The sequence below is a fragment of the Hyperoodon ampullatus genome (genome assembly GCF_949752795.1).
Source record: "Hyperoodon ampullatus genome assembly, chromosome: 1".
NCBI lineage: Eukaryota > Metazoa > Chordata > Mammalia > Artiodactyla > Ziphiidae > Hyperoodon > Hyperoodon ampullatus.
Genome location: NC_136914.1, coordinates 184,803,510 through 184,827,289, shown reverse-complemented (window position 1 = coordinate 184,827,289; position 23,780 = coordinate 184,803,510). Strand labels below are relative to the sequence as shown.

At 36.8% G+C, this 23,780-nt stretch overlaps 1 protein-coding gene across 1 annotated transcript in view; it reads left to right on the top strand.

Annotated features, from left to right (window-relative positions):
• Positions 1–18,628, top strand: part of UBE2D1 (ubiquitin conjugating enzyme E2 D1) — a gene marked incomplete at both ends in the record, with an annotated part of 31,537 nt that extends 12,909 nt beyond the window's left edge. Inside the window, 6 exons of the mRNA XM_079715641.1 lie at positions 11,158–11,221; positions 11,315–11,346; positions 13,658–13,735; positions 14,796–14,901; positions 17,748–17,841; positions 18,583–18,628. Of these exons, the coding sequence (XP_079571767.1) occupies positions 11,158–11,221; positions 11,315–11,346; positions 13,658–13,735; positions 14,796–14,901; positions 17,748–17,841; positions 18,583–18,628 (420 nt within the window). The remainder of the gene's footprint in view (positions 1–11,157; positions 11,222–11,314; positions 11,347–13,657; positions 13,736–14,795; positions 14,902–17,747; positions 17,842–18,582) is intronic.
• Between the last annotated feature and the right edge of the window lie 5,152 nt (positions 18,629–23,780).

Genomic DNA, 23,780 nt, shown 5'->3' with positions numbered 1-23,780 from the left:
GCATTGGCAGGTGAATTCTTAACCACTGCTCCACCAGGGAAGTCCCTTTTTTTTCTTTTTCTATATGGATACCCAGTTGACCTAGCACCACCTATTGAAAAAATTTTTCCTTTTCCCTCCACTAGAATGTCACTGTGTTCACTTTTAATTTTTGAATTCCAAGTTTGCCATTTTCTTTCCATTTTCACCACATTGATGAAGTTAAAATAAGTGCTCACGGTACCACTCAGATGTCAAACACCATCACTTTTGCTTCTACATCAGAAGTGCTATTTGTTTATTCAAAACAGTGATAATATCCTAAATTGGGTTTAAAGGATATGCTGTCCATTTTTAAAATGTGCAGCTTCCTGTAAGGGAGCTTTGTAGAGCCCCAGGGAGCACCACTCACATTGAAATCTATGTGAATGGCGCCCCTTGGAGTTGGCGCACATGGCCTGTGGGGCAAATGCAGCAGCCCCGAGTGCTGCTTGTAATAACTGGCAAATTATTAAAAAAAACAAAAACAAAAACATGATCTTGGGACTTCCCTGGTAGCACAGTGGTTAAGAATCCACCTGCCAATGCAGGGGACACGGGTTCGAGCCCTGGTCCGGGAAGATCCCACATGCTGTGGAGCAGCTAAGCCCATGCACCACAACTACTGAGCCTGCACTCTAGAGCCTGCGAGCCACAACTAATGAGCCCATGGGCCACCACTACTGAAGCCCGCGTGCCTAGAGCCCGTGCTCCGCAACAAGAGAAGCCACTGCAATGAGAAGCCCGCGCACCCCAACGAAGAGTAGCCCCCGCTCTCCGCAACTAGAGAAAGCCAGCATGCTCCCAGCAATGAAGACCCAATGCAGCCAAAAATAAATGAATAAATTAATTAATTAAAATAAATAAGTAAATAAAACATGATCTTTTTCTATGCTCCAGCAATCCACGTTTTAACAAACGAGGGTTATTTGTGTTCGAATACTGTGGTGTGCCACAAGTTTAAAGGAGTGGAGTAAGAAAGAAACTCTGAGGCAATCCATGTGGCTTTTCAGAATTTCCCAGCTCTTACAACCTTTTAATGTTTCATATTTGAGTTTATTTTTTATTTAGAAAGTAGTTTATTAATTTAACAAAAAAGAAAGAAAGTAGTTTGTGTCAGTCAAGATATTTTATACCAGTTCCTTCCTACATCGCACTTCTGTCCTAGGAGAAACTTTCTTTCTAGGACTCCCTTGAGTGATCTAAACTTTAATGAACACATTCAGAAGGTGACCCTTGAGGCTCGTAGCTACTCTTATATGTATTTTCTTGGAAGCACAACTACTTGTAAGTTTCTAAGGATCCAGAGGACCTCTTTCCTATATCTTTTAAACTATTGGGTTGACCAAAAAGTTCATTCAGTTTTAAGTAAAAATAAAAGGCACGTTTTTCATTTTCATGAAGAACTTTATTGAACAAGGTATTCACTAACCGAACGAACTTTTTGGCCAACCCAATATATCTTATAAAGTTACTTTTTTCCACAAATAAATTCTCCTTGAATTTCATGCCCCAGTTCAATCATCAACAAATGTGCCTGACTAGTGACTTGTGAGGATTTTTATTTACTATCATAATCGTATACCATTAAAATAAATGTTTAAAACATTGGAGTTGGGACGAGAGTATAAAATCAGAGTCATGATCCCTATTAGAAAGGATGTGGAAGTGCTTAATAAACTCCTGCTATAATTAGTTCAACTGGTTAAATTGAGCTTGGAACAAGTAAGAAAAAAACCCCTCAGTCCATGCCACAGACTGCAGCTCTGAGTATGCGTAGCTCTGTCACCAAGCATTGCCAGTGTTTGGAAGACAGCTTAACTTTGAGACTAGGTCAGCTCAGCACAAACCCCTAACTCCTCTTGGAAAAGCAGCCCAAAGCTATGTCCTGAAAGTAGGTCAGCAGCATCTTAAATAAACAATAAGGATGGCATATTTAGAGTTTTGAGGTCTTCTAAATCAGAAGAACCACAACAAAAAAGACTCACAAGAATTTTGTGTGGCTTTGGACACTTTGCTAGAATATCATAATTCTGTAAATTGAAAATAGTTGTGGCAGTGGCATGTGTTTTTGATACCTTAATGATTAATATTCTTTTGAGGTTCATTTCTAGATGTTATTATATGTTATTTAAAAGGCCACCTCAGTCTTTTTTAAGTGACCTGCACTATTCTCTCTTAACACCTGTTATTAAGTTTTTTTTATTATATGCAGTCCACATATCTACATAGGGGAGTAATTAATTCTGATTCTATTGCTAAATCTAATCATTTACATTTTTAAAATAAATTTATTTATTTTATTTTTTTATTTTTGGCTGCATTGGTCTTCATTGCTGCGCGTGGGCTTTCTCTAGTTGCTGCGAGCAAGGGCTACTGTTCATTGTGGTGTATGGGCTTCATTAGTTATGGCTCACAGGCTCAGTAGTTGTGGCACATGGGCTCAGTAGTTGTGGCTCGCAAGCTCTAGAGCGCAGACTCAGTAGTTGTGGTGCACGGGCTTAGTTGCTCCATGGCATGTGGGATCTTCCCGGACCAGAGCTCGAACCCATGTCCCCCGCATGGACAGGCGGATTCTCAACCACTGCGCCACCAGGGCAGCCCCTGCATTTCTAAAAAATAGAAATTTGAGATATCTATGCTTTGCTGATCACGCTATTCCTTTTTTTTTTTTAATTGGAGTACAGTTGCTTTCCAATGTGTTAGTTTCAGCTGTACAGCAAAGTGAATCAGCTATACGTATACATATATCCCCTCTTTGTTGGATTTCCTTCCCATTTAGGTCACCATAGAGCACTGAGTAGAGTTCCCTGTGCTGTATGGTCGGTTCTCATTAGTTATCTATTTCATACATAGTAGTGTATATATGTCAATCCCAATCTCCCAATCCATCCCACGCCGCCTTCTCCCCTTGGTATTCATATGTTCTCTACACCTGTGTCTCTATTTCTGTTTTGCAAGTAAGTTCATCTGTACCATTTTTCTAGATTCCACATATGTGCATTAATATAGGATATTTGTTTTACTCTTTCTGACTTACTTCACTCTGGATGACAGACTCTAGGTCCATCCACATCTCTGCAAATGGCACAATTTCATCCCTTTTTATGGCAGAGTAATATTCCATTATATATATATACCACATCTTCTTTATCCATTCGTCTGTTGATGGACATTTAGGTTGCTTCCATGTCCTGGCTATTGTAAATAGAGCTGCAACGAACATTGCGGTACATGACTCTTTAAATTATGGTTTTCTCTGGATGTACGGCCAGGAATGGGATTGCTAGATCATATGGTAGTTCTATTTTTAGTTTTTTAAGGAACCTCCGTACTGTTCTCCATAGGGGTTGTATCAAGCTATTCCTTAAATTGTATTGTTTAACTCAAACAATATCAAGCACCTTATATGAAAGGCATTGTTCTAAGTATTGTGGAGGAATTCATGAATAAATGCAAAAAAGTCTTAGTTTTAAAATAATATTCTGGTAGAAGAGGAAAGGGAAGGAGGAAATTAGAATTTCTTGAGCATCTATTATACATGCCAGGTATTAAGCTAGTTACTTCACTTATGTGTTTTCATTTAATTCTCAGTATAGTTCTTCCAGTGATGTTCCCATATGAGGCACTTGAGCAAGAGGTTAAGTGAGTTGCCCAAGGTCACATAGCTAGTAAGGGTCAGTAGCAAGGCCAGGTCTGACTCCAAAACTCATATTTTTAAAGTGGTCATTGAGAAGACAGCCACTGTTAAGGAGAATGGATAAAATTTGGGCACAGGGAGTTAGAAGGAAGGTTATTTTCAGAGAAGGAAAATTATGAAGGTCAGAAAACTTTAGCCATGTACAGGGAACATCCAAATACGCAGGCTAGACCTGACTAGATGGTTCTCAAACTTTTTGGTCTCGGAACCCCCTTATATTAAAAGTATTGAGTGCCTCAAAGAGCTTTTGTTTGTATAAGCTATATGTATTAATATTTACCATATGAGAAATTAAAACAGAAATTTTAAAATATTTAGTAATTTAAAAATAACAATAAACCCATTGCATATTAACATAATAACATTTTTATTAAAGATAACTGTATATTCCAAAACAAAAAAAAGTAGAGTGTCATTGTTTTATACGTGTTCAGATCTCATTATAGTCAGGCTTATAAATGACAGTTGAATTCTCACATCTGCTCGTGCATTCAATCTGTTACAGTATCAAATATTCTTAAACTGGAAAACTCCACTGTATACCCATGAGATAACTGAGAGTGAAAAAGGCAAATATCTTAGTTTTATTATGAAATTAATTTTGACCTCACAGACCTCCTGAAAGTGTTTTAGAAAACCCAAGGGCATTCTTTGGAGAATTACTGGGGATGTTTGTGAAGGGGAACCCAATTGAAAGTGTAGGGTTAGGACTAGATAATGAATAGAGTTGGTTGAGTTTGGTCTTTAATAAGCAATGGGGAGCCACTGACATTTTCTAAGCAGAAAAATGAAATAAACCGCGCTGTGCTTTTAGAAGATTGTTATGCAAGTAATTCATAGAGTATTGGGAAGCAATTATAGTTGAACTGTAATTGATTTTTGAAGTAATGTAATAGGTATTAAGGTAGAATATATTATACTGTTCCTCTGACAAGATGAACTAGAGAAAGAGGAGTCAAAATAAGCGTGGTGACTAGGAGACTAATAATCCCATTAATAAATATAGGGAACACAGAAAAAGAAGCAAGCTTGGGAAGGAAAATAGTGAATTAAGTTTTGGAATATGTAAAAAAAAGTTTTACATTATTTTTTATTCTGAAATAATTTTAGTCTTACAGAAAATTTGCAAAAATAGTACAGAAAGGTCTCATATATCCTTCACCTAAATTCCCCTAATTTTTACAATATATATAACCATTGTACATTTATCAAAATGAGGAAAGTAACAGTGATACAGTACTGTAAGCTAAACTACAGACCTAATTCAGATTTTACCAGTTTTTCCACTGTTCTTTTGCTGTCCAAGGATCCAATCTGGGATCCCACATTGGATTTAGTTGTTGTGTCTCCTTAATATATATATATATATATATATATATATATATATCCTCTAATCTGTGACAGTTCCTCAGTCTTTCCTTGTCTTGCAAAATTTTTTTTTAAAAAAGAGAGAAGATGCTTATAATATATGTAGTGGGGAAAAAACAGTGTCATTTCATCTGTCTTAAAATGCATAAGAACCTGAGTAAAACCATTATTTTTTCTTTAAAAAGTTGAAAAAATTATTGTAAAAAATTGAAACAGGGCTTCCCTGGTGGCGCAGTGGTTGAGAGTCCGCCTGCCGATGCAGGGGACACAGGTTCGTGCCCCGGTCCAGGAAGATCCCACATGCCGCAGAGCGGCTAGGCCCGTGAGCCATGGCCTCTGAGCCTGCGCGTCCGGAGCCTGTGCTCCGCAACGGGAGAGGCCACAACAGTGAGAGGCCCGTGTACCGCAAATAAATTTTTAAAAAAATTTAAAAAATTGAAACAATGTAAAAGACATAAATAAAAAGTGGCAGCCCACTGCCAGATATAACTACTGTTAATAGTTTGGTGTGTATTCTTTTATTTTCTATGCATGTATATAGTATTATGGGATCTATTGAGCATGCTTCTGCCACATATATTTTTCACTCAAAAACTATATTATTTTTGTACAACGTTCTTTGATGTCAACATATACATATCTCATTCTTTTTAGTGGCTGTAGTATCTCATAGTATGGTTATGTCATAGAACCATTCCCTTATTGATGGGCCTTTAGGTTATCCTCAGTCTTTCATAATTATACAAAATGCCTCACTAAACATCCTTATATATATATCTTTTTCTGTTTGGATGATTATTACTAGGAGGTGAAATTCCTGCATCAGAGATCATATACATTTTCCACTTTCACAATTATTGCCAAATTTCCCTCCAAAAGGTTCTATCTCAACTAACACTCCCTCCAACAGCAAGTGACATGCTTATTTCCCACAAAAGCCATGGATGGAGGTATTCTAATATGGTGACAGTGGTTTGGTTTGGGTAATGTCCTTATGGGTGTTTGACTGTTTATACATTGCTCTCTCTTGTTTTTCCCTACAAAGCACTGTTTTGCTTTGTTTTGCTTTTGTAACACACACACACACACAATACTTAATTAAAAATGAATGGTTTTAGAAAGAGAAAAACAAATACCGTATGCTAACGCATATATATGGAATCTAAAAAAAACGGTACTGATGAACCTAGTGGCAGCGCAGGAATAAAGACGCAGACAAAGAGAATGGACTTGAGGACACAGAGGGGGAAGGGGAAGCCTGGGACGAACAGAGAGAGTAGCATTGACATACATACACTACCAAATGTAAAATGGAATGCTAGCGGGAAGCTGCTGCAGAGCACAGGGAGATCAATTTGATGCCTTGTGATGACCTAGAGGGCTGGGATAGGGAGGTTGGGAGGGAGGCTCAAAAGGGAGGAGATATGGGGATATATGTATCCATATAGCTGATTCACTTTGTTGTACAACAGAAACTAACACAACATTGTAAAGCAATTATACTCCAATAAAGATGTGGAAAAAAATGAATGGTTTTAAATGCTTTGTCTTTGAGACCTTTAACTGTTAATCAGCATGGGATAAATTGGATCTTATGAGGATCTTATGGACTTGAGCAACTTGTATAATTCAGTGTTAATTCTTAAAGAGTGGAGAGAAGAGCAAAGGAAGAGATTACTGATCCTAGCATTTCCTTTTGAAATAACATAAGAATCATTAAATTATTTTTAGTACTCCATATGTGGCTGTGATGCTAGAAGTAGATAAATAAGAATGCCAGTTATGGTAGAGAAAGCATAAATCAGGTAATTGGGTGATTTCTGAAAAACTTTGAGTAAACTAAATCAAAAGGGAGAAGTATAAGTGGTCCTTGATTTCTTGTGTTTGTCTAAAAGTATACTGGCTTCTGAATAGACTAAGAGCAAAAAGGTGGGGTTTTGATTTGTTTGGTTATAGTTTTTGTTTGTTTTGTATTTTCACCTCCTTAGCACAACTCATAATTTTTCATTTTTCAAATTTAAGGTCTCTATTTTTGTAGGCAGGGGAGGGTGTGTATTGTGCCTTTTGTTTTCTGTTGGTCATTCTGTCTGTGCATATGCACCATAGTTTCAGTTGCATATTTCCAAACAGTGTAATAGGGCATATTTCCAGACATTTTTTTTTTACTTTTTATTTTATATTGGGGTTTGGCGATTGTCAATGTTGTGATAGTTAAAGGTACAGAGCAAAGTGACTCAGCCATACATATACATGTATCCATTTCTCCACCAAACTGCCATGCAGGCTGCCACATGCAGGCTGCCACATAACATTGAGCAGAGTTCCCTGTGCTATACAGTTGGTCCTTGTTGGTTATCCATCTTAAATATAGCAGCAGACACATATCTTGATAAAAAGAACATTAGAAATTTAGACCCTCCTAAAAAAGTCTAGGATGCGTAAGTTTCCTCACCAAAGCACTTGTGTCAGTATTAGTAGTAATTTAATGATTGATGTGACTATTAAGAATGTTTGATGTACCATCAGCTGCCTCTTTCCTATAAGTGAGCTTTAAATAGACAACTTAAGAACCTGGCCTTGGCTTCACAGAGAACATGGTCCTGAGAAAAGGAGAAAGGCTGTGTGAGTTCACTGCCCAGAGCCCAGGCACGGAGCTTAGCATGTCCAGCTCTGTGCTCCCAGCTCTTCACTTTTTCTACCCACCTGCCTTCCTTTTTTTTTTTTTTTTTGCGGTACGCGGGCCTCTCACTGTTGTGGCCTCTCCCGTTGCGGAGCACAGGCTCTGGATGCGCAGGCTCAGCGGCCATGGCTCACGGGCCCAGCCGCTCCGCGGCATATGGGATCCTCCCAGACCGGGGCACGAACCCGTATCCCCTGCATCAGCAGGCGGACTCTCAACCACTGCGCCACCAGGGAGGCCCCTGCCTTCCTTTTAAAAATTAAAACAAAGCTTTTAAATTCTGATTATGATATACATGTATAATGTATAATATATGATATAATGTATGTTCACTCTAAAACAAGTAATAAAGTATTGAAAGTGATAAATGACAAAGTAAAGGCAACTGTAATCCTCAGAAAAAAAAAAAAGAAAGAACCTGGCCTTGGGACTTCCCTGGTGGTCCAGTGGTAAAGAATCTACCTTCCGGGCTTCCCTGGTGGCACAGTGGTTAAGAATCCGCCTGCCAATACAGGGGACATGGGTTCGAGCCCTGGTCTGGAAAGATCCCGCATGCCGTGGAGCAACTAAGCCTGTGTGCCACAACTACTGAGCCTGCGCTCTAGAGCCCGCGAGCCACAACTACTGAGCCCGCATGCCACAACTACTGAAGTCCCTGCTCCTAGAGCCCGTGCTCTGCAACAAGAGAATCCACGACAATGAGAAGCCTGCGCACCGCAACAAAGAGTAGCCCCCACTTGCCGCAACTAGAGAAAGCCCTTGAACAGCAACGAAGACCCAGTGCAGCCAAAAATTTAAATTAATTAATTAATTAATTTTTAAAAAAAAAGGAATCCCCCTTCCAATGCAAGGAACATGGGTTCGATCCCTGGTCAGGGAACTAAGATCCTACATGCCGCGGGGCAACTAAGCCCATGCGCCACAAAACTACAGAGCCCACATGCTCTGGAGCCCACGCATTACAACTAGAGAGAGAAAACCCACACGCGAAAACTAGAGAGAAGCCCTGCGTGCCACAACGAAAGATCTTGCATACTGCAACAGAGATCCTGCATACCGCAGCTAAGACCCACGGAGCCAAAAAAATACTAATATAATTAATTAATTAATTAATTGATTGATTAATTTTGAAAAAAGAACCTGGTCTTTGCAGCAGTTCAGTTGTTAGATTTTATCTGTCTCATTCTTAGGTCTAACTTCTATCAAAAGGTAAAATCAGGACACAGAAATATAAGAACATGATAATGAGTATTTTTCTATACTATTTTGAAGGGATTTGAAAGAACAGTCTGACATTTGAAATTTGAACACAATTCAGGGCTATTCCATGTAAAACATGGTTTTGGGTTTTTTTATTAGTAAACAAAATAAATTTGTATGTATTTATGTATGATTTACTCGCATATACATTACTCCGTAAAATACATACATGCAAATCATTACAGTTTTTTAACCACAATTAGAGATTATTTTCTTTTTCTTAATTATATTTAATTGAAGTGTAGTTGATTTACAATGTTGTGTTAATTACTGCTATACAACAAAGTGATTCAGTTATACATATATATATGTATATATAGATATATATACACACATTTTTTTTTTTTTTTTTTTTTTTTTTGCGGTACGCGAGCCTCTCACTGTTGTGGCCTCTCCCATTGCGGAGCACAGGCTCCGGACGCGCAGGCTCAGCGGCCATGGCTCACGGGCCCAGCTGCTCCGCAGCATGTGGGATCCTCCCGGACCAGGACACGAACCCGCGTCCCCTGCATCAGCAGGCGGACTCTCAACCACTGCGCCACCAGGGAAGCCCCACACATTTTTTTTAATTAATTTATTTATGGCTGTGTTGGGTCTTCATTGCTGCACGCGGGCTTTCTCTAGTTGTGGCGAGTGGGGGCTACTCTTCATTGCTGTGCGTGGGCTTCTCACTGCCGTGGCCTCTCCTGTTGTGGAGCACGGGCTCTAGGCGCGTGGGCTTCAGTAGCTGTGGCACGTGGGCTCAGTAGTTGTAGCTCACGGGCTCTAGAGCGCAGGCTTAGTAGTTGTGGTGCACGGGCTTAGTTGCTCCGTGGCATGTAGGATCCTCCCGACAAGGGATCTAACCCATGTCCCCTGCTCTGGCAGGCGGATTCCCAACCACTGTGCCACCAGGGAAGTCCCTACACACACATTCTTAGATATATATATTCTTTTCCATTATGGTTTATCATAGGATCCTGAATATAGTTCTCTGTGCTATACAGTAGGACCTTGTTGTTTATCCATTCTATATATAAAAGCTTACATCTGGGGCTTCCCTGGTGGCAATCCTTAATATGGTGTATATTGTTCTCAGTTTTCTACCTACTCTTTCATCCTCATCTTATGCCACTCTACCTCACGTTACTCATTTCTCCCAAAACTGACTCCCACTCATCCTTTTGATTTCAGCTGAAATGTCACTTTCTCAAAGACATTCCCTTATCTTTGTAACTAAATTAGGTTCTTCAGTTCTAATATGTAGTCTTTTATATTGAATTTACACCTTTCATAGTTGGTGGTGATCATTTCCTTCCCAGCTGAAGGTAAATTATTTCCCCAGAGTCATAGAGCTAGTTATGGTAGGATTGGAATGCCAGCCTAGGACTGGCCAACTAAAGCTGTGCCATTTCCATGATCCTTCCTTTGCTTCCTTGAGAGCAGAAAAGAGCATATGAATCAATGTGCTAGCCTTTAAAATATGGCCCAACTGCTCTTTCTTTCCATTTAACCTTCATGTTGTTCCTTAAATATCCATCTCTCTGTGAGCCTTCACTCTCCCAAATTAGACTATTAACTGGTTGAAGTAGGATGTTTTTTATATATTATACACCTAGCATTTACATAAGTTACCCTGCATATGATACTCAAAAGTAGTTTGTCTTAGAGATGCTAAAGAAACACAATTTTTTAATCCATTTAATTTTTTCAGGGTTTGGAGCTATCTCATGAAGGAATTTAATACTTCATTCCATACTCTACCCATCAGTGACAGAGTATATTTTATTTATTTTATTTTATTTATTTTTATTTTTTTTGCAGTACGTGGGCCTCTCACTGTTGTGGCCTCTCCCGTTGCGGAGCACAGGCTCTGGACACGCAGGCTCAGTGGCCATGGCTCACAGGCCCAGCCGCTCCGCGGCATGTGGGATCTTCCCAGACCGGGGCACAAACCCATGTCCCCTGCATCAGGAGGCGGACTCTCAACCACTGCGCCACCAGGGAAGCCCAACAGAGTATATTTTATGTGTCCATATTGTGAATAGAACTGCTTAAAATGATTTTTAAATGAGTAGTTTGTGTCTTAATGGATTATTATGCTTGTTTCACTGGAAAAGAATTAACCTTAAGTATTTTTGCTTTGCTTCAGGAATTGAGTGATCTACAGCGCGACCCACCTGCTCACTGTTCGGCTGGACCTGTGGGAGATGACTGTAAGCTTTGCTCTCTTGCTAGGATTTTGCTACCATTAATAATACAGGTTTGAACACTTGTTAATGACTCCAAAACTCCTTTGTTTGTTTCAGTGTTCCACTGGCAAGCAACTATTATGGGGCCTGTAAGTATGATTCATTTGTGTGAAATTAATCCCCTCAGCCATCCTTCATTCTTGGCATTTCACCTTTGATCAGATGTTTGTGGCTAGGGTTGAATTTTCTTGTACTCTGAATCACTCAGAAAGCAAAATATGAGTAAAGGATTTATGATGATTTTCTAGAGCCCTGGTGGCAAATACTTGCTAGGAACACGTTTACAATACTTTGCCAAATCCTTGATCATTATGCATAATAATGAATCACCCACAATTTGCAACCAGGCTGCGTGTTTATCTTTTTTTAAACACAGAAAGTCAGTTGTTCAGAACTAAGTGTAATTACTCTTACATCAACATTTTAGTAGGTTAGAAATAAGTCTAATTAACCCAATAATGGAATTCCTACAAGTAACAAGTACCGATTTGCAATAAGTTTCATCACTGTTCCTGTGTGTGAGAGGAACAGATAAAATACTGCAGTGGCTCTATTGTTGCCACATCATGAATTTGCCTCTTTTGTTGCATTGTCCTGAACTCAGAATTACCTGCTATTCTATGACTGGCTTCTCTTAATACTTATTACCTTTGTTAAGATTATTTCTTTCTACACCTGAGAAGCAGTTATGACTTTTCTTTCTGTGGGCAAAAATCTGACTGCATAAGAATGGGCACTGACAGCTCAAATCTACTTTCTGGGTAAAGACTGCATTAGTAACATGTTTCTGTTAACATCATTCTCTCCTCCCTCCCTTGAAAGATCTTTATCTAGTAAGGCATAGTGTTGGGTTTTTTTTGTTTTTTGTTTTGTTTTTGCGGTACGCGGGCCTCTTACTGTTGTGGCCTCTCCCGTTGCGGAGCACAGGCTCCAGACGCGCAGGCTCAGTGGCCATGGCTCATGGGCCTAGCCACTCCATGGCATGTGGGATCTTCCTGGACTGGGGCATGAACCCGTGTCCCCTACATCAGCAGGCGGACTCTCACCACTGTGGCACCAGGGAAGCCCAGCCATAGTGTTTTCAGTCATATTGCCTCATGCTTAACTTTTAAAAAATACAACAGTTATTGAATGTACAGAGCAGGAGTCCTGAGCAAGTGTCTTAAATTACTAAATTGTTTTATTAAGTTAGTTTTTTAAAGGGTGAAGTGCAACATATTTATTTAACAACTTAATAAGAATCTAGTTATTTGATTTTCATTGCTTACCAAAAACCTTCAAAATAATATCAAGTCTCACCCTTACCATTTGAACTATAGCCCATCACAAATATTTCTCAGGTGAATCACATGTAGCAAATGGTTACAATTATGTTACTCATACCCTCTTTATTGTAGTAATGTAAATATGCCACTCAATAATATAATTTGAACATCTAAGAAGACCATATCTGTTGATTGCAATTAACTTACATTTTCTACGTTCCTTATAATTTTTGATGAATTAGAATTAAACTATGTGTATAGTAAGTACCATATAGTAATTATATGGTACGGTCCTCTAATGTATATGTAGAAACTTAAGGAGGAAGTAATGATAGCCTTGCTATTATTACCAAAATGTTAATATACATGATACTTTTAATTATAAATGAATTAAAATAGAATTTAAGGTATTTTTGCTACTTTTTTCCCCCTTTTCCCTTTTTCTAATCATCCTTTTTTTTTTCTTTGCTTGTAACATTATGAGTATTTCCTAATTGCTATAAAGAGATATGGCCAAACTTAAATTCCTCTTGTAAAGTTGATTCCTAATTCAATAATTCTATGAAACTGAATTTATCTAGTTTTGTTTGGGGCTTTTTTGCATTTCCCACGTTGTTTTGTAAACTGTTACTAAGTGAAGATTTGAGGTCTAAATTACATAACAGTGTCACTTAACCTTTTCTTTTCATAAGTTGGTCCTTTCAGTTCATCTCTATTCTTGCCCCTTAAAAGACCATGAGAACTTAAGTTTTATAATTAAGAAGAAAAACACTAGCCCCAACCCTTTTCTTTCATACTGATTACTGCTACAGAAAATTATTCTTTTCTCAAAGCAGTCTTGTGTGTTTACTGATCTTTAACAGCCTATACTCATAAACAGATTTGTTTGGGCAAGTCACACCACTCCACTGTGTATGTCCTATTTTTGTTTTGTTTTAAACTATGATGTTGGCATGATTGGTGGAAAGTCTTCCTTCATGCCTGCAAAGAGAAACCTGTTTTTAAGGTAAATGATTTGAACTTATGACAAAATGATGGCATTTTTTTCAAACTGGTATGTTTGGAGGGAATCATCTTGGGTTACTAATAATAAATATAGTAATCAAACACTGATGTGATTATTTTGTAATTTCAGCCTGATAGCGCATATCAAGGTGGAGTCTTCTTTCTCACTGTACATTTTCCGACAGACTATCCTTTTAAACCACCAAAGGTATTTTTATTTTTATGATTGACATGACTCCTGTGTCAGGGGTTTTACTCTCTATCCAGAGATATTTTCATGAAAAGACCGTGGGTAGGTTAGCATGTTCAAACTGTTCTGTAAAATCAATGAATCTAAAATATGCTTTCTCACTCAAATATTGTATTATGTCTGTAAACAGAAGGCAGTATCTGTTAGGCTAGAAATTAGCTTCCCTACCTGTCTTTCCCTCTGCATTAGATATGTGTAGTTTGGGAAGTTTTTATGCTCAAGAGTTAGACTCTTCCATTCAGGGTGATATCTTTCCTAGGCTGACCCTTCTTTCTCAGTTTTTAAGTATTCAACAAACATTTATTGAGCACCTACCATGTTCTTTTGCATTGGGGAATACAAAAGTAAATATGACATAGTCCTTTTATTTAGTGTAGGAAAGATTAAAGCACATTCTTATTAAATTTAGCTTAGATCTAAAGAGGAAACCAACAAATGATGGGGGTGTCAATGAGGGAGAAAACCATTAACAAATTCTGTCACTGAGGAAATAATTACTTTAGATTTTTAAAAACACCTAATTAACATTACATATGAAACGATGTAACAACTCTCGTGGAAGATTAGAATTCTTGGTGGATTTGTTAGGGCAGGTAATAAGCTGGGGCCCCTCAACTTTCCTCTGGAATAAGGTCAGCAGCCTATTTCTAGATCCAGGTGTCAATTGATAATCAAATTAAGAAAAGGATTGCTTTGAGGGTTGATGAAAGCCATGGTTAATTACTTCAGGTGCTACTCAACCAGTCATACCATCTATTACAGACTTATTTATCACACTTTCCAAAATACTCCTGAATTCCTTGGGGTTGGGGAGAGCAGGAAACTGACTTTGCTTTCACATTATCAGTAGCTAAAACTATGTGCACATAAAGTAGATGCTCATCCAATTTGTGTTGAATACATTTCTCCTCTAAGATCACATAAAATTGAGGACATTTTACCCTAGGGCAAATTGGTTCTGTTTGCTTTCATAGTTCATGGATTGTCACAGTTTTGTTTTGTTTTGTTTTATGTTTAGATTGCTTTCACAACAAAAATTTACCATCCAAACATAAACAGTAATGGAAGTATTTGTCTTGATATCCTGAGGTCACAATGGTCACCAGCTCTGACTGTATCAAAAGGTAATTTCATTTATCAGATTTACAACAGTTGATAACAGTGAGACAGGAAAAATACAGCAGCAATATCTTAGGGACCAAAGTTTAGGAAAACCAATCTACTGTGTTTTCTTCTGCTTTGCTTTTGCTTTGCTTTGCTTTCATAGCTTTTATATTACTCTTGCTTGGGGGGGTGGATGGACAGATCTAAATGATGAAATGAACTTAAAATGTTAGAACTAGGAATTTGGGGATAAGACTGTTGACATTTCACCCCTTTAGTTTGGGCCTTATCTTTAAAAAGAAAGAGACAGGGACAGAGAGAGAGACACAGAAGTAAAAATAAGATTTTAGGACCAGATGTCCCATTCATTAAATGGAATTATTTATGGACATGATGAGTAAAGCTTTACATCTCCTTTACTTCATCTCAGAGGAAATGTCAGATTGGCAGATAAAGTAAATGATTTAAAATGAAAGACAGGAATTCCCTAGCAGTCCAGTAGTTAGGACTCCACGCTTTCACTGCTGAGGGCCCAGCTTCAATCCCTTGTCGGGGAACTAAGATCCCACAAGCTGCATGGTGTGGCCAAAAAAATGAAAGACATATTTCACACTTTAGAGTAATGTACTATATATAGCATGTTAGTCTAAACTTCAAATAATCAATAGCATCATTGTAAGGACTGATACATAATCCATGCAGATTCTCAACTTTCACAGTTGCATAGCATTATTCTTTGCTAAATTATGAGATGTGTATATAGGGCATCTGAAGCCGTTTGTTTCATTAGCTAATGTTATTTGCTTTGCCAGCCTCTTAAAATTTTGTCTTGTTTCTCTAACAGAAGAGAGCCCGAGTTATTGTTTTGAGTTAGAACCATCTACCCCTGAAAGTAACTTGGTAGTTTTCCCTTTTTATAAAATTTAAGAAAACTGTTTCTCTTGAAGGATTTGGGGGAGGAATCCATGGTCATTAAAAAAAATTTTTTTAAATAAATGCTACCTGAATATATAACTTGTTTTAAAAATTGATAAGGTTTAGAGGAAGCAGTGTCCATAGCCATGATTATTTCAAGTATTAGATAAGTAACAGCCCTTCAGATCGGTTAGTTATTCATGAATGGCAGTTTTTCTGATCTAACATATCCCTATAAAATGTTAATGTAGGTTCTAGTGTCCTTTTAAAAATCTTTCACATACTATAACCATTAAACACTAGATATAGGAAAGATACTGTGTCATAGGGTTTTTCAAATTAATATTCTCTTTCCTGGAATAGGATCACAAAATGAAATTCATTTAGCATATGCAGCTAAATACTTAGAGAGCGCAGACTGCCAGATGTTGAACACTTACCTTCTGCCATTGGTAGCTTTTTATAAAAAATAGTTTTGTTAGCTTCTAGAAACTGTCCTTTAAGGACAGTTTCAAACAGCCTCAGTTTCCTCATATGTCAAATGGGGATTATAACAGTATTACCACATATGGTTACTATGCAACTAGCACATAGTAAGCATTCAAATGAATGTTATATATTGTTATCTTTTTCCTTATCTGAAAACATTTGATTTGTGTGCATAATAGTGAAATCAGGGCACAGGGCTCTTGGCAGCAGGAGTGGGGAGATGAGGAACTTGCCTCTTGCCTATTTTATAAAGTAGCTTATATTTTCTTTATTTGTACATTTTTCATTTTTTAATATTTTAAATGTCTTATTTCGCTTTTTATCATGAGTTTAGTTTGAAAACTTTCTGGAGGTGTGAGCCCAGATGACTTACCCAGTTGGTTTAATATACAGGCTTGAAATTCCATTGGGCAGATGAAAGATTAAAAAGATGAATGAAATATTAGTTTTTGTTAGCCCGTAGCACCCCCTTTCCAAGTCATTTAAGAATCATCTCTGCCTTCCTTATAAATTCACCTTTGGATTTGTAAGAGGTAGGAAAAGATAAAGGAACATAGTAGAGGAAGGTGAAGATGGAATGTTGTTCCAAAGATTCCACGTATCCCCTCAGAAGTGATGGCGTGGAAGCAGACAAATGAGGAACCAGAGTCCTTGTTTCCTTCTTTTTCAGATTCTTAGTTGTTTATTTTTTTAAGTGTAGCTATTTGCATTAGTATTTTGATACAACATGCAAGAAACGACTACTATAATTTATCAATTTTCATTTATATTTAAAAATATACATTATGTAATGATAGCTGTGCCTATTATTTTTAAATGCATTTGCTACAAATAATGTACATGGAATAAAAAAAATTCATTGAAAATGATCTTACAGATCTCCCTTCTTTAGCTCTAAGCCCAAGTAAAACACTGCATGAGCTTCATCTCCCAAAGCGGTTTGAACTGTTAACTGTAATTTGATTGCTTTACCTTGAACTGTTTAGGACACAGATTTTCTGCATTAAAGTAGAATAAAAAGTGGACAGTTTTCTTATTAAAGTAAAAAAAATCTCTAAGAAACATCTAAAGTTAGGATGCTATTCTAATATTTTTCCAACTATGTACTATCTGGGGTATATGTGTGTTACCTAAAAAATATTTTTGTAGAGAACTCTTGAGTTTAAAAGTTAATAGCTACTTTGGAGGTTCACATTTTTAAAATAAATAGAAATTCAAATAGAATTTAAAATTGCAAAAGTGATAATAATTTTGTATTATATACACTGTATGGTAATTTTGTAATTTAAAAAATTAAAGATATTTGCTGCCAACCAAAATTAATCTCAAATGTAATTTAATGTGTTCATCTTGGTTTTTTCTTTGTAAGTTTATTGTCTATTCAGTAAAATTATTTTCACATGTGTAATTCATATAACGTAGAAAGCTCACTACTTAATATGATGTTCTCTTTTAAATCTAGTTTTATTGTCCATATGTTCTCTGCTTTGTGACCCTAATCCAGATGACCCCTTAGTACCAGATATTGCACAAATCTATAAATCAGACAAAGAAAAGTAAGTGTTTGCTTATATTAGTTTCTATTTGGGTGCATTTCTATGTAGTCTGCCAAAACATAAGTATTATCAATGTATTGAAGTACATTTAATTGTGCTTATTGTGTTTATGTTAAGTTTGTTTATCTATCCAGTGGAGTAAACCTTTCTTTTTAAATTCTATTACTCCTTTTACAAAAAAATCTCATCCCTTCCCACTTGTTGTTTCATCCTTTACCATTTAAAAGTACTTGTTCTGCGTTTACATAGTATGCATGTTTTTTAATAGTAACTATCAAACTATAATTCTAAGTAGTAAATTTAAAATTTAAAAAGTTGATAATTGGAAATTACTGAATATCATATTCCTTACCTTCTCCCAGGAAAAGTTATCCTTAACTACCCCTAAACTGTCCTAATTTTCAAGGTGCTGCATCTTGCTGGCACCATTGATTCATTTGCATTTTACAGATAATGACCATTCAGGGTTGGCATTTACAGATTTGTATTAGAAATTGATTTCTTTATTTCGTTGTGTATAACTTAGGTACATTTTCATATAGGTTGTAGAGAGATGCATTAGTTTAAAAAATCGCTCATGTTTTCTGTTTTATTTATGCATGAACCTAAGTCACATTGACCCAATAATTGGTGTATGTATAATTATTGCAGTTAAGCATAAAAAAGGTATACAGTTTTACATAGATCTTCTAAAAGATTTAATTTGTATGTTTTTACTATATCCCTTTTGTATGTCTACAGATACAACAGACACGCAAGAGAATGGACTCAGAAATATGCAATGTAAAATCAAAAAAATTTTCATATATACCAGAGTACTGTAAAATCTAGGTTTTTTCAACATTAGCAGTAAATCGAGCACCGTTTACTGTTTCATTGTACCATGAAATCCTTTGATTTTTACCCATTTTAAATGTATTTCTGAAGCAAGACAAAACAAACTTCCAAAAATATTCTTGAGACTGTGATGAGAGCATTTATCATTTTGTATGCATTGAGAAAGACATTTATTATGGTTTTTAAGATACTTGGACATCTGCATCTTCAGCTTACAAGATCTACAGTGCATCTGAAAAGCAACCAAATTATTTTTTGCTGAAACTAGATGTTTTTACATGAAAAATACTGTATGTGTTGTCTAAGATGTCGTCAGTTATATAAATCTGTATTCAGATTTCATTCTTTGTTAGCTCACTTTATAATTTGTATTTTTTTACTGTATAGACTAAATATATTCTATTTACATGTATGTCAACTCGTTACTTTTTTCCTGTGAACAGTATTGAAAAAACCCAACAGCTGATAATGAAATGAATTAACTGTCCGTCTCCCTTGTCTTAGGGTATTCTGTAGATTGATTGCAGATTCCTTAAACCTGAAATGATCTTTACACTGTAATTCTCAGTATACTGATTATGGAGAAACACTTGTTTTGATTTTGTTATACTTGACTTAACTTTATTACAATGTGAATTAATTGCACTGCTAAGTAGGAAGACGTGTAACTTTTATTTGTTGCTATTCACATCTGAATTTTTTTCTGTATAGGCAATATTATATTGACACCTTTTACAGATCTTAATGTAGCTTTTTCCATTTAAATAAAATGCTTTTTCTACTATTTGTCTTGATTACTTAAAAAGATAAAAAATTACTTTATAAGTAAGGATCAATACTCTATATAAAATTTTGCATGGAAATTAATTCCAAATTGTAAGGATGAAGTCTGTTGTATTTGGCACTAATCACCATTAATTATATAAATTTTATTGCTTTAGGTTTGTATTGATATCTGTTTACTAAATTGTCAATCTAGAGGATGATATACACTGGTCCGTTATTATTGAAAAGAATTTAGGATATGTTGGCATTTGTCTTGGATCACATCTAAAATGAGTTATTTTCTAAGGTACTGAGATGAATGTAAGACAGTGTCACCTACATTGAAGAAAAGTCTTTATAGACCTGAAGAATAATTAGGTTAATTCATTCAAATGCCCCTCTAGATATAACTGATGTCATATTTCTTAACGTTTTAAAATCTAGAATTTCTAAAATAGAATTTTAATGCCATCACAGTTTGAAAGAGGACATCCTTTTTTTTTTTTTTTTTTTTTTTTTTTGCGGTACGCGGGCCTCTCACCGTTGTGGCCTCTCCCATTGCGGAGCACAGGCTCCGGACGCGCAGGCCCAGCGGCCATGGCTCACGGGCCCAGCCGCTCCGCGGCATGTGGGATCTTCCCGGACCGGGGCACGAACCCGTGTCCCCTGCATCGGCAGGCGGACTCTCAACCACTGCGCCACCAGGGAAGCCCAGGACATCCATTTTTTACTGTAGAAGTTATACAGAAAATTCTAAAATGACACTTTCCCTCTATCTTATAAATTGTCAGTTAAAATTATTTAAATGAGCAGGTTATCTTTGCAGATTTTAAAGAAAGCTAGAAAGTTCTAATGTTTTAACTTGGAAGAAAAATGTCTCTAATTATTAGCATGCTTACCAAACTTGAGTGTCATTTTTAAGAAGAGTTGTAGCTCTTCTGATTATTTTAGTAGCTGTGTAAGTGTACAAAAATCTGTGATGGGTGTAGTCATTAGCAAAGAATGTAAATCACTTAAGTATTTTTACCATGGTTCATTATTATAAAGCACAAAATAACCCACTGTTAAAAAATGTGTTTTTATAAATGAATGTAAAATAATTAAATGAATTGTGAAATGGATGTTTAAGAAAATATAGGTTTAAAAAGTAACTATATTAAGTGATGTCTTGAAACAGCCATATCATGAAGAATACTACTATGTTATTATAAGCTACATTGGCCCAGAATTTGAACACTCAACATCATTAGATTTAAGTATTTAGTATATTTTGATAATAAAGGGTTTTGTTTCTTGAATATCTTTCACTTTTTAAAAAACTTCTGTGTGGCATTTATTTTTGGAAATGTCTTTTTTTTTCCCTGTATTAAAGTTTTGAAACTTGCCTAACACTCTAACTCTGTTTGCCTTTGCTTACATCTGAATTGTACAATTGTACAACCACCCTCTTGAGGAGTGAGCACAAGTTCTCATAATTAATTAAAAAATCTTAGAAGTTCAGCAATGGCATAATGATCAGCCAGATCAGTATTTTGGGTTTGTTGTTTTGTTTAATTCTAACAAAGGGTATATCAGTTGCCTAACTGTAAATCCGAAGCCAAGGACCTTCCTCCATAGATCAACCATTAATTTAAGGACCTCCTGGGAGTGAGGAAAATGGATAGTCTTTTGGAGTTTTACGATCCTACCTCTTGAAGTCTTGGATTCTGAACACTCGTAACTGCCACATACAATAAATCCATGATACAGGCTGTAAGGGGTAACCTCACGCTCATCCCCCCAACTATCTCTAATTCCTGAACAAGCTTTACACGTGCATGTGTAAATCATATACAATTATTCATTTTTGCTTTACGTTATACCCCCACCCCTCCATGAACTCTGTTAGGGAAAATTTTAAATTTACTTTGTCAATTAAGCAATTTCAAAGGATCAAAAGGTATTAGGTGAGAAACACAAACACAGAGCACCAGGGCAACCCTAAGAGTTAATATTCAGAAGGGTAACCTTTGGGACTTCCCTAGTGGCACAGTGGTTAAGAATCCGCCTGACAATGCAGGGGACACGGGTTCAAGCCCTGGTCTGGGAAGATCCCACATGCCGTGGAGCAACTGAGCCCGTGCACCACAACTACTGAGCTCACGTGCTACAACTACTGAAGCCCACGCGCCTAGAGCCCGTGCTTCGCAACAAGAGAAGCCACCGCAATGAGAAGCCCGCGCACCGCAATGAAGAGTAGCCCCTGCTTGCCGCAACTAGGGAAAGTCCGTGCGCAGCAACGAAGACCCAATGCAGCCCAAAATAAGAGTAACTTTTTTTTAAACTTAATAAAAACGATACCACATGTAGTTTTTCATTTCTCATTATTTTATCACAATGATATGTTTATCTTCTTTGTACATGATTCTAGTCATTGATGTTTCACAGAATCCTGCTCTCTCACAGTTCTGTATTTTTAAGGTGGAAAGATTGGGGAAATGAATTTTCCTCTCGGGTTAAGAGAGATTCTTGGTGAAGCTATTTATATCCTATTTGTTGGTAGTCAATTTGACCTGGATTCAGAGTCCAGTCCAATGTTTTAAAATTTGAGTTCTGTAGTAGAATCATTGGTCCTGTTACTCAATTTTTATTAGGACTAGCCATGGAAAATGTGATTAATACTCTAGCCACGGCCATATAGCTTCAGTGTATTCAAATTGTTGACTTTGGTCTGTTAAGATACAGCACTTATCTTTTTAGTTGACTTTGGTCTGTTAAGATACAGCACTTATCTTTTTAGTTTGTTTAAATCTTTTGTGGTTATTACTATAATAAAATAACACACATGAATTTTAAAAGTTTACTTCTAGCACTCTATCAATGTAAACTAGGCCGAAAATTTTCTTTAAAGCAGAAGTTTAATTGCAGTTTAATAGCCCTAAAATGTAATGCAGATTATTCGTGAAAGTTCTAATTTTTTACGGTGCTTCTCTTTGACTGTTCTGACAGTTGTGTTGTACAAACAGGGCAGCGGGTAGAGATTCATCTAATTTCACTTGTAAAAATTCATCTGTGTAGATAACTAGTCATTTCTGAAAAAAAAATTTTTTTTGTACTGACATCTGCCAACTCCTAAACTGTATACTGATACACTTTGACCAGGAGTTTTTTCAGTAGTAGTGATAACTGAAAATTTGTGGACAGCTGATGTTTTGGGTAATAGAAATAATTTGTAACACAATAGTGTATTGGTGATAACCTAATAGTGTTTTATCACTTATCTGTATCATGTTACATTTAAATTTCTGCTCTCATTATCCTGTAATATATGTAAGAATGTGGTTTTAAATTGTAAATGAACTGAACTAATAGGAGGAGGGAATATTCACCTAAAAGTTCTAGTACTTGGAGGCATTTTTGTATTATAAGATACATTTTTTAAAAAACTTAGCGCTCTCTTAGGTTCTGTTGTTGTAGAGGGAGGAATGTGCCTTTCTTACCCCAGGAGGAAGTTGCTTTTATTATGATGGCACATGTACAAGTTCTGAGCTATGCTTCCTCATATCATTTGCTTGCTTTTGTTAAAATCTTTTTAGTGCAAAAGATCACTGTGAGTTGCATGTAAGATTTTATTGTAAACTTAATATACATATTGTGGGGAATAGTTGTGACACCACTTGTGTAAGCACTCCTGATACACCCGTTTAGGTGGTCCAGTGACCACGCACACGTTCAGTGTGTCAATAGAAGAATTCACCAGACTAAGCATATGTTCATACTCACAGCTAAGATTTATTATAGCGACACAGCAAAAATATACAGCTCCCTCAGTAAGGGGAAAAGACAGATCATGAAGGAAACCATGAAGCTCTCTCTGAAGGGGTCACACAGAGCTCACTCTCCCTCCAGCAGTGAAATGCAGGAACACAGGCACAGTGTTTCTGCCCAGGGAAGCCTGTTTGAAATGCAAAGTTCAGGGGTTTTAATAGGGGCTAAACCATGTAGGCACTCTTTGCCCACCAAAACTCCAGGCTCCCAGAAGGTAAGCAGGTGTTCACTGAAATCACATTGTTTATTTAAAAAGTCTAGTCAGGCTAGCATAGCAGATAGAACCTTATATCACATAGGGAAAGTTTTAAAAGCCATATTCCTTGATGCCAGCTGAAGGCCAACCTGGTAAGCCCTTCTAAAAATCAGGCCTGCACTATTCGTTGAAAAGACTGTTCTTTCCCCTTGAAAAGGTCTCTGTACCCGTCGAAAATCAACTGACCCTAGAGGTTTTTTATGGACTCTGAATTCTGTTCTAATGACCTGTATGCCTCATGCTAACACCACACTACATTGATGACTGTAGCTGC